The sequence below is a fragment of the Lepidochelys olivacea genome (genome assembly GCF_965140295.1).
Source record: "Lepidochelys olivacea isolate rLepOli2 genome assembly, chromosome: 2".
In the NCBI taxonomy this organism is placed as follows: Eukaryota; Metazoa; Chordata; order Testudines; family Cheloniidae; genus Lepidochelys; species Lepidochelys olivacea.
Window position 1 is genome coordinate 213,997,002 of NC_140412.1, and position 12,244 is coordinate 214,009,245.

A 12,244-nucleotide genomic window follows, 5' to 3' on the forward strand; every position below is an offset into this window, starting at 1 on the left:
GTGTCCATTGCACAACATGGTGGTGTCGACCCCTGGTAAAATGTTTTGAGAGGTCTAGTTCTGCAGTAGTCAGTATTTCTTGTGGAAATGTCTTAATTAAAAAATGCTTGTGAGAGTTGCATCAAAAATTTAGTTTTGGATTGGAATAGACACGACACATCTTAAATCACACTTTGCACATTCACAATACTTTCCTAATCGTGATGCACAGCTAAGGAAGTCTGCACTTGCACACAACACAGTGAAACATTTAGTTGTGAGCTGATATATAATTTAACATGCATCCTGCTGTGAGGTTAAAGCTGCACAGTTCCTAAGGCTCACAGTAGAGAGGTCACCTAAATTATGCACAAAAGGGCAGAGGTAAAGTGCATATGTAACCTTATACTTTTTGTTTCTTGACTTTTAAGTGTTTAACTGCAACTTTAATGTTCTCAATCATTTTTAATGGAATGAGAGTAGACACATTTTTTATGGAGCGACAGAATTTGGTTGGTGGAAAACTATATTTTTAAGAATTTTGGGAATTGTTTTAGCCTTACATGGAAGATAAAAACAGTAACATTAGATCATAATACTATGATAAAGATGAATTCAGTAACTTATCAGTGATTCTCATAGCATGTCTCCAAATGAAGTAGTTTTCTTAAGGGCTTTAAGAATGACAGATGAAACAAAAACTAACAGCAGTTCAAGTACATTAAAAGCAGTCAGCCTGCAAAACCATCAGTGGGGCCACTGGATGATTGAAATGCTAAAGGAGCACTCAAGGGAGACGGTCGTTGCAGAGAAGCTAAATTAATTCTTTGCATCAGTCTTCACTGCAGAAGATTTGATGGAGATTTCCACACTTGAGCAGTTCTTTTTTGGTGACACATATGAGGAACTGTCCCAGATTGATATATCGTTCAAGGTGGTTTTGGAACAAATTGATAAATTAAACAGTAATAAGTCACTAGAACCAGAAGTAACTCAAATATGAAATTGCGGAACTACTGATTGTGGTATTTAACCTGTTGCTTAAATCAGCCTCTGTACCTGGTGACTGGAGGATAGCTAATGTAACAATGATTTTTAAAGAACGCTAGACGGGCCATCTAGACAATTACAGGCTGGTAAACCTAACTTAAGTACTAAGAAATTGGTTGAAACTATAGTAAAGAACAGAATTATCTGGTACATAGATGAAAACAACATGTTGGAGAAGTCTCACAAAATTAGTCTCTTTTGTAAAGGGAAATCATGCCTCACTAATATATAAGAATTCTTTGAGGGTATCAACTAACATGGACAAGGGTGATCCAGTTGATATAGTGTACGTGGACTTTCATAAAGCCTTTGACAAGGTCCCTCATCAAAGTCTTTTAAGCAAAGATATTAAAAGATGATAAAAGATATTACCTCACTCACCATGTCTCTCTAATAATATGGGACAAACATGGCTACAACACCACTTCATACTTAAGCAAAGTAAGCAGTCATGGAATAAGAAGGAAGGTCCTCTTATGTATCAGTAACTGGTTAAAAGATAGAAAATAAATGATAGGAATAAATGGTCAGTTTTCACAATGGAGAGAGATAAATAGCATAGATATTAGATATATAGATCCTCAAGGATCTATACTGAGATCAGTGCTGTTCAACATATTTATAAAAGATGTAGAAAAGGGGTAAACGGTGAGGATACAAAAGTACACAAAATAGTTAAGTCCAAAGCTGACGTGATGAGTTACAAAGGGATCTCACAAAATTGGGTGACTGGGCAACAAAATGTCAAATGAAATTCAGTGTTGATAAATGCAAAGTAATGCATATTGGAAAACGTAGTCCCAGCTATACATGTAAAATGATGAGGTCTAAATTAGCTGTTACCACTCAAGAAAGAAATCTTGCAGTTATGGTGGATAGTTCTGTGAAAACATCTGCTCAGTGTGAAGTAGCAGTCAAAAAAGCTAACAGAATGTCTGGAATCTTTAGGAAAGGGAAAGATAAGACAGAAAATATCATCATGCCACTATATAAATCAAGGGTACTCTCTATTCCTACTCAAGATTCTCCTGTTTATGCATCGCAGGACTGTATTAGTTATTTTGGCCACAGCGTCACACTGGGAGAGTTCATGTTCAGCTTATTTATCTACCATGACACTAAATTTCTTCAATGGCACTGCTTCCCAAAACATAGTCTGTCACCCTGTAAGTATGGCCTGAATTCTTTGTTCCTAGATACATGCATTTACGTTTAGCTGTATTAAAATACACATTGTTTGCTTGGTAAACTGGATGCAAGCGATCAAGAGTGTTCTGCATTAGTGACCTGTTCTCTTCGTTATTTAGCACTCCCCCAATTTTTGTGTTATCTGCAAACTTTATCAGTGATGATTTTTGTTTTTTTCTGGCAATAGATAAAAAAGTTAAATAGTGTAGGGCCAGGAACTGATCCCTATGGGACCCAACTGAGAAAACATCTGCTCAGTGGTGATGATTTCCCTGTTTACAATTACATTTTGAGACTTATCAGTTAGTCAACTTTTAATTCATAAAATGTATACCATGTTAATTTTATATCATTCTAATTTTTTATCAAAATGTCATGTGGTACAAAGTCAAAGTATGTCAACACTATTACCTTTTTCAATTACATGTATAATCACATTAAAAAAATCAAGTTAGTTTGATGAGATCCATTTTCCATAAACCTATGTTGATTGACATTAATTATATTCTCCTCCTCTAATTCTTTGTTAATCGAATAACGTATCTGCCACTCCATTATCTTGCCCAGAGTTGATGTTAGGCAGAAAGGCCTATATTATAAATTGTCTGAAATCAGACTCTTTCCAAATAAGTATTTCCAGAAAATAAGTAAATGGCATGCTTTCTGAGAAATTTTGATTTGTTTAGATTCCAATCAGGTTAAAAAGATGAATTTCCAATTTCTGAGACCAAAGTTGTGCTCCCCACTTTCTGATAGAGTTAGAAAGCCCATCCATGGGATTTTATTAACTTCAAAATGTTTTTACTCTTGATTATGATGGAAGTTCATGATGGATGTTTGTTCCACTCAGTAAGGTGTCATCTATGAAGACAGACAGCTTTAAATGAAAATCTTCCTGAGCTTGTCTTCCACGCTACACACGTTACACACACACACACACACACAACAATACATTAAAGTTCCAAAGTCACACGCTGAAAAGTTAAGAAATGTCAATATTAAGGTTGCTTGCATATGAATTATGACAGTGTTTAGTTTCATGATCACATACTGTTGTTCTACAGCACCCCACATAGCTCAGTGCACAGAATGGATGGTATTCACACCTATGTAGCTATTCAATATCTTTTTATTTTTTTCAATTATTGAACTCCTTGTTCAATTCATGGTTCCATGCTTCGTTTACTGCATGCTATTCAAAACCTGTGCTTAAGACAGAATTATTAATTTCCTCATGGACTTTTCTGGGGTGCTCATCGCAATAGCATTCAAGTGCATCACAAACATTATTTCATTTCTTTTCACGATACCCTTGTGAGATGAGGTGGTATTACTATCTCCATTTTATAGATGGAGAGTAGCGGCACAAAGAGATTAAGGTCAAAAATAGAATAGCTTGGAATGGAAATTCTGGTTCCCATGGGAATTCTGACACTTTGAAAGATATCGCATTCTGATTCAGAACAAAAATCTGAAATTTCTGGCAAAATGAAAATTAAAAAATGCAATTAGGGACCATCAAGACGTTTTGTTTAGTGTCAAAATGCAACTTTTCAATACTGTCATTTTGTATAGACTTTCTATATTATATTTAGTATTTGAATATAAAATAAAATAATTTTAATATAATAATTTGAAACAAAAAATTAGACCAGCATTGTCAGTTGCAAATTTTTTGCCTTTTTGTTGACAAAAATTTTCAGTCTCGCAAGATGTTTCAATCTAAACTAACTGCATTTTTTCAAAATAATCAACTTCTATTGAAATTTTTTTGATCCACTCTAGTCAAAACTATCCGCTAATTTCGGAGGCCCAGTTTGAGACACCTACAGCCTGATTCTTCTGAAGATGTAGCACTTTATATGTTCAAATCACAGCTCCCATTGACTTCAATTTTGACTATGAGTACTTAGCACTTCTGTTAATCAGGTCCCAGGCTTTCAAGTCCGGCACCTTAAAAATGAAGACCATACAGTTCGTAACAACCTGTGAAAAGTTTGTTTAAATGGCTTGGCCAGCATCACAGAGGAGCCCTGTGGTAGAGGCAGGGATTGAATCAGTTTGTCAAAGGCAGTATTCAACTGCCGTAAGCATTAGACTGCCCATTCTCTGCTTTCATCCCTTCTTTAGGGTTGCTCAACTTATGGTGCGCAGACTGTACATCACCCACCAGAACATTTCATAAGGCCCGCGGCCTGCTTCAACATATACTAATGGCTGATTCATTAGCATTTTGTCATCATGTTTACATCATTCTAGTTTACACAAGTGTGTAAACAGACAATGTTTCTATGTACAGAAATCTGTCTACATACGGAACAAGGGGAACCTAAAATATAAATCAATACAAGTGACTTTAAATCTTATTAAAATATGTAGAATCTGTTTGGCCCACACAGTTTTGCTTAGGTTTGCTAAGGTTGTTTTTAGGTTTATTTGGCCCTCTTGTGTAATAGAGTTGGGCACCACTGCTTCATTCAATATACACCTTCCAAGGCACTTAGCCAGTACATGGGGTTGCCTATCCTTCATGTTCCCCATTGTGTGCTACAAGATGTGAGGGCAGCCTTGCCCCCTGCTTCTCTTGCTTTCCTTGAGCAGGTCCTGTGGGAAGGTACTTCTCTCTCACCCATGGATTTCTGGAGCTTATCGTTGCCTCCCTCATTCCCCGGTACACAAGCTGAGCAGTCTGGAGGCCATCCAGCTGGTCTGTCTGTGAACTGCATCTAGAGAACATCTGTATGCACTCATGCTCCATACCATTCAATTCCTTGCCCTCATGTCCCACCCTGACATTAAGTGGTGGAACCTGCTGCCACCTGTGGAGGGTGGGAAGCCCTCATTGATTCATAGATATTAAGGTCAGAAGGGACCGTTATGATCATCTAGTCCGACCTCCTGCACAATGCAGGCCACAGAATCTCACCCACCACTCCTGCAATAAATCTCCCCCCTATGTCTAAGCTATTGAAGTCCTCAAATCATGGTTTAAAGACTTGAAGGAGCAGAGAATCCTCCAGCAAGTGACCCATGCCGCATGCTACAGAGGAAGGCGAAAAACCTCCAGGGCCTCTTTCAGTCTGCCCTGGAGGAAAATTCCTTCCCGACCCCAAATATGGCCATCAGCTGAACCCTGAGCATATGGGCAAGATTCATTGATTGTTATCCCATCATACCATCTCCTCCATAAGCTTATCAAGTTTAATCTTAAAGCCAGATAGATCTTTTGCTCCCACTGCTTCCCTTGGAAGGCTATTTCAAAACTTCACTCTTCTAATGGTTAGAAACCTTCGTCTAATTTCAAGTCTAAACTTCCCGATGACCAGTTTATATCCATTTGTTTTTGTGTCCACATTGGTACTGAGCTTAAATAATTCCTCTCCCTCTCCAGTATTTATCCCTCTGATATATTTATAGAGAGCAATCATATCTCCCCCAACCTTCTTTTAGTTAGGCTAAAGAAGCCAAGCTCCTCGAGTCTCCTTTCATAAGACAGGTTTTCCATTCCTCGGATCATCCTAGTAGCCCTTCTCTGGACCTGTTCCAGTTTGAATTCATCCTTCTTAAACATGGGAGACCAGAACTGCACACAGTATTCCAGGTGAGGTCTCACCAGTGCCTTGTATAACGGTACTAAAACCTCTTTATCTCTACTGGAAATACCTCGCCCGATCCATCCCAAGACCGCATTAACTTTTTTCATGGCCATATCACATTGGCCGATCATAGTCATCCTGTGATCGACCAATGCTCCAAAGTCCTTCTTCTCCTCCGTTACTTCTAATTGATGCGATCCCAGCTTATAACTAAACTTCTTGTTGTTAATTCCTAAATGCATGACCTTACACTTCTCACTGTTAAATTTCATCCTATTGCTATTACTCCAGTATACAAGGTCATCCAGATCTTCCTGTATGATATCCTGGTCTCTCTCTAAATTGGCAATACCTCCCAGCTTTGTATCATCCGCAAACTTTATTAGCTCACTCCTGCTTTTTGTGCCGAGGTCAGTAATAAAAAGATTAAATAAGATTGGTCCCAAAACTGATCAATGAGGAACTCCACTGGTAACCTCCCTCCAGCCTGACAGTTCACCTTTCAGTAGGACCCGCTGTAGTCTCCTTGTTAACCAATTCCTTATCCACCTTTCAATTTTCATATTGATCCCCATCTTTTCCAATTTAACTAATAATTCCCCATGTAGCACGGTATCAAACGCCTTCCTGAAATCTAGGTAAATTAGATCCACTGCATTTTCTTTGTCTAAAAAAAGCTGTTACTTTCTCAAAGAACGAGATCAGGTTGGTTTGGCACGATCTACCTTTTGTAAAACCATGTTGTATTGTGTACCATTTACCATTGACCTCAATGTCCTTAACTACTTTCTCCTTCAAAATTTTTTCCAAAACCTTGCATACTACAGATGTCAAACTAACAGGCCTGTAGTGACCCGGATCACTTTTTTTTCCTTTTTTAAAAACAGGAACCATGTTAGCAATTCTCCAATCATACGGTACAACCCCTGAGTTTACAGATTCATTAAAAATTCTTGCTAATGGGCTTGCAATTTCATGTTCCAATTCCTTTAATAGTCTTGGATGAAGATTATCCCCCCCGATTTAGTCCCATTAAGCTGTTCGAGTTTCGCTTCTACCTCAGATATGGTAATATCTACCTCCATATCCTCATTCCCATTTGTCATGCTACCATTATCCCTAAAATCCTCTTTAGCCTTATTAAAGACTGAGGCAAAGTATTTGTTTAGATATTGGCCATGCCTGGATTATCCTTACCCTCCACTCCATCCTCAGTGTTTAGCGGTCCCACTTCTTCTTTCTTTGTTTTCTTCTTCTTTATATGGCTATAGAACTTTTTACTATTGGTTTTCATTCCCTTTGTAAGGTCCAACTCTACTTGACTTTTAGCCTGTCTCACTTTATCCCTACATGTTCTGACCTCAGTAAGTAGCTTTCCTTGTTGATCCCTCCCATCTTCCACTCCCTGTATGCTTCCTGCTTTTTCTTAATCACCTCTCTGAGACGCTTGCTCATCCAGCTTGGTCTACAACTCCTGCCTATGAATTTTTTCCCCTTTCTTGGGATGCAGGTTTCCGATAGTTTCTGCAGCTTTGACTTAAAGTAATCCTAGGCTTTCTCTGCCTTTAGATCCATAAGTTCTTCAGTCCAGTCCACTTCCCTAACTAATTTCCTTAATTTTTGAAAGTCAACCCTTTTGAAATCAAAAACCCTAGTTGCAGATTTATTTTTGTTTATCCTTCAGTTCAGTTTGAACTGAATTAGCTCATGATCACTTGAACCAAGGTTGTCCCCTACAACCATTTCTTCTATGAGGTCCTCACTACTCACCAAAACCAAATGTAAAATGGCATCCCCTCTGGTCAGTTCAGCAACTACTTGATGAAGGAATCCATCAGCTATCGCATCTAGGAAAATCTGAGCCCTATTATTATTACTAGCACTCGTCTTCCGGTCTATATCTGGGAAGTTAAAGTCTCCCATAATCACGCAGTTTCCATTAGTATTTACTTCATTAAAAACATTAAAGAGGGCTCTATCCATATCCAAATTAGATCCTGGCGGTCTATAGCACACCCCAAGTACTATCACAGGGGAGGCTCTAATAGTTTTCTTCCCCAATGGGATTTTTGCCCAGATGGACTCTGTCTATCCATTCCATTGCTTCTTATTTCTTTACATTCTACCTCACCACCACCTTTACCTTTATTTCTGTCTTTCCTAAACAGCACATACCCTTCAATACCTGTAGTCCAGTCATGACTACTATTCCACCATGTTTCTATTATCCCTATAATATCTGGTTTCACTTCCTGCACCAGTAGCTCTAGTTCCTCCATTTTGTTACCTAGGCTCCTCACATTGGTGTACAAACATCTTAATTTTTGCTGTTTGGCCTTGCTCACATCCTGTACCCAATTAGGCATGGTCATTCTACAGCCAGTATGACCTATTAGACTGGTATCCACACTACCCTTCCTCCTTATGTCCATTCTCCTACCCATGGCTGTATCCTCTCTTACTTTGTTTTCTTCCCTCTCAGTGCTAAAATCCGGCGTGGAGATTACCTCATGGGCAAGCCTGTACTCCACCCTGGTCCCACGGGCCACTGAGGATATTAGTTGGTGGCTCCTCTGTGCAGCTAATGGCATGGTTCATGTAGTCTCCTGAAACCTGCCCCTTCTGTGTTGTGCCCCAAGGTCTCCTTCTCATCTATGAAAAGTGCATCAGACTGCAGCCCCTCTTCTGACTCCTCCAAAACCTCTTGCTGAGGTTTTGGCTGCATTTTTTCCAGTATCACCTTATATTTGCATGTCCTATCCATGGCTCCACAAAGCCATGAGACCTCCTTATCATCCTCCTCCTGATGCTGCCCAAGATGACCACCTACCAAACTAGGAGGAGCAAACTTGTGGCACCTTGGACTCCACTGAGGAGCAGTGGGTGCTGTCCGGGGTTCTCAGCTCAGTGTCCTCATCTGGATCCCCCGTTTTGACCCTATGACCCTTGCTCCCTTCACTGTTTTTTTTTTTCATTTGTTGTCTCCCTTAAATCTGGGCTCAGTGATTCCTTCCCCTTGGTTGAGTGGATCGGCCTGTAGTTCGGGGGGTTGGGGGGTGTCTAGGCCTCCCCATCCCAGTACCCACAGTGGATGCACACCTTCCAACCTCTGCAGTAATTGTAGCAGGGGTCAAACAGACAACAGTCTCACTTTGCACCCCTGATTCATCCCCAGAGCAGCTCCGTTCTGGGCTCTGAATGATGCAAAGAAACTGTTTAAAAAAAAAAAAGTTGTCATGCAGTTGAAGACTGTATCATAATGCGCACACACAAGAGGGTCAAGTTAAGGTTGTACAGTGAACCTTCATTCTGGCATTTTCTAACTTATGAGTGCTTGACTTTGCAACTTAATAATCTTTTAATATCATTTTTGGGTGATGTCATAGGTAAGGGTATGATTTAATTATGGAGGTCATGGATTCCATGACTTTAATGAACCTCCATGACTTCTTCGGCTTCAGCCTCTACCACAATGTGCTCTTCCCCCCTTTATTTTTAATAAAAGTCACAGACAGGTTGCGGGCTTCGGTGAATTTTTGTTTTGTGCCTGCAGCCTGTCCCTGACATTTACTAAAAATAACAGTGACAAAATCTTAACTTAATAATAGGATTTTAAAAAAGCAAAGTCAAACAGAAATTCCATCATGTCATGTTGACACTCACAGAAGTAATCAACAGGATTGGAACCTTCTGATCTTTAAGATCCTCAGCCACTTGATGTCATGGTGTAACTGATAGTGGTAGTAGTAAGTTGTCGTCTTCTATGTGGAACAGCACTACATGGGGATGGGGTTTGGAGATGTTTGCTCACAGCAGAAGAATGGTGAAACTCAGGAATCTTAGTTTCCATTCCAGGCTCAGGATGGGAGTGTTGCCACAGACTCTCCTCTTTTCTCTTCATTTCTTGTCCCAGTGAGCGCCACTTTCATCACCTTGCCAGCCCCAGTCTCCACTCTTCAGATGTCTCATCTTTGTATCATCCCACTGAACTCCCCATCCCAGTCTTCTCGTCCCGCCAGTCTCAGTTCCCCACGTACTTGGCTCCTTGTCCCCAGACTCCTTGCCTAGCCAGACTCCTGTGTCATTGTCTGCCCCACCCTTTCTGACTCCTTGTCCCAGTCCATGCCCCTCATCCTCCTGCAGGTCTCACTCTTGTCCCCTCCACTTTCTAATCAGGCAGCTTCCTTCTGCATACTGTCTGGGGCCAGCAGAGGGATCATTGACCGCACAGGAGAGAGAGTCTCTCTTGACTCATTTCAAATGTCTGGACTTGGCACAGCAGCTCAGAGCTGCAATTGCAGGGAAAGCCCTGCTTAGTCTCAGGCTAGACCATGTGAGATACTAAGAACTTGCAGTTCAGGGGGAGGGTGAGCTAAGGCACCTTAAGCCACCGTGTTAAAAAAGTCTGGTGACGTTTTCTTTGAAAGTCTCTCCTGCCCCCTCCACTTGCTTTGGAGCAGGGGCTTGAAATTCGTAGGGACAGACATTGTTTTAGGGATGTGCTCTGGGTTGTGTCTGTGAAAGTATGCCTAAATTTGACCAAATTATAAGTCTTGAAAATGAAAGTTTGAGTACACTCAGTAGAGACAACTTGGATTTCAGCAGCTAAGGATTTATTTCTCCATAGACGGCATAATCCTGAGAAAACAGTTTGAATTTCATGGCTGCCATGAACTGTGATGTTTTTAAAGTGATGGCACTATACAGTATATGTTAAATTTACAATTTTCCCTTAATTGTCGATTCCAGTTCACCATGAAGAAGCATACACTATGCATAGATTTTTCTCTTCTGCATAATTTGGGTTGTAAATTTTCCGACTATTTCAGATTCGTGATTCCAATTGTAACTATGAGGCCTTCATGAATGTTATTAAATTAAGTGACAATGTAGGGGAGCTGGAAGCAGTAAGAGATAAGGCTGGAGAAGAACTGCAATATCTTCGATCCTTAGATACAGCAGGAGATGGTTAGTATTTTTATTTTAATGAAGAATTAAAATAAACAAAAGCTAACAAGATTTTTTTTTTTTGGTAATTACAGAAGAGTGTTAAAATGTGAACTCTTACCTTACTAGTGTTAATCGTGAGTGCTATTAAAAATGTTATGTGAAAGATTCAAACCTGAGTTTTCTCTGATGTGCAAGATCCAAGACTGATTGCCTCCATCTGTATTCCCCTTTCTGTGATGGCTGTTATCATGGTTTCTAACAGTAATTATGTGTCTTGATAGGTTTTGTTCTAACTTTCTATGATTTTGTTCTATCTTTTAATAAAAGTCAAATGTCCCCGTTGAAACCTGCCTGACTGGTTCTGACTTTCAGTAGTGGTTCATCTATTGATGATGGACTACTCACAACTTTTTAAATAATAACTGAAAGTTACATTGAGAACGGAAGGAAAAAGACTACTTAACTGCAATTCAGTTCTTTCAGTAGAAATTAAATGTATTCAAAACAAAACCAAACCACTTCACTGTAAATATTGACAGTCATATTCATTCTGGTAGGTGTCCTTACATAAGAACAAAACAAGAAAAATGATATGTATCTTTTAAAAGTGTGTTTAAATTGTTAATATACTTCATCGATTGTTTGATCACTAGTTTGTTTCTACTTAAGTCCTCTTTAGTCTGAGTTATTGTTTTTTTTCTCTAGATATCAATACGATAAAAAATCAGATAAACAGCTTATTATATGTTGTTAAAGTATGTGATTCAAGAATACAGAGGTTGCAGTCAGGAAAAGTAAGTAATACTTTTCTATTAATACTCTTTCTGATGTTTGTTTTAATCATAAATGATAATGTGAAATTGTCGAAGACGTGCTAGCGATTGTCATAAGATCTCTCTAGTTCATTAAGGGAAAAATATGACTATAGCCCTTGAGTTTATACTGTGTAGTATATATACTGACTATATTGAACTGTATACTGAGTAATTATGTAGCTAAAGTTGCACCTTCATACTTCCAATTTTATATGGAAAATTCACCTACCAGAGCTTTTGTTAGAAAATGTTATCCATTATATATATATTATAAATATATAGCTATTATGCTACATATTACTATTGCATATTTCAGATTTATTTTCAAACCTTTAAAAATCTGGAATATATTTTTAAATGATCTTGGTTTTAAACTCTTCCAATTAGAAAAGAACTGAAGTAAGCTGCATAGCTAACTAATGAAGTTAAGAATTAAGAGAACAGTTTCTCTGACACATGAGTTCAGCTTCTCTACATCATCAACTGAATTCCTGCCTCTGATTAGGAAGTTCATGCAACACGCAGCTCAGTCTGGAGGCCCTTAAACCAAGTCCCTGTTTTTCAGCTGTAGGAGTTTATAACGTTACTGCCTATTTATTGGTAGTAGTGTTCTCTTTTGAAGTACAGTTTGTTGTTCAGACTGTCACTTGTTTAAAAGTACCAATG

The 12,244-nt window shown here is 39.0% G+C and overlaps 1 protein-coding gene across 2 annotated transcripts in view; it reads left to right on the forward strand.

The window, feature by feature from the left end:
- The window catches only part of SNX13 (sorting nexin 13), a 158,575-nt gene that overhangs the window by 80,133 nt on the left and 66,198 nt on the right, over positions 1-12,244 (forward strand). For both annotated transcript variants that reach the window (XM_084620186.1, XM_084620187.1), the window contains exons 10-11: positions 10,643-10,781; positions 11,469-11,557. In XM_084620186.1, the coding sequence (XP_084476312.1) occupies positions 10,643-10,781; positions 11,469-11,557 (228 nt within the window). The remainder of the gene's footprint in view (positions 1-10,642; positions 10,782-11,468; positions 11,558-12,244) is intronic.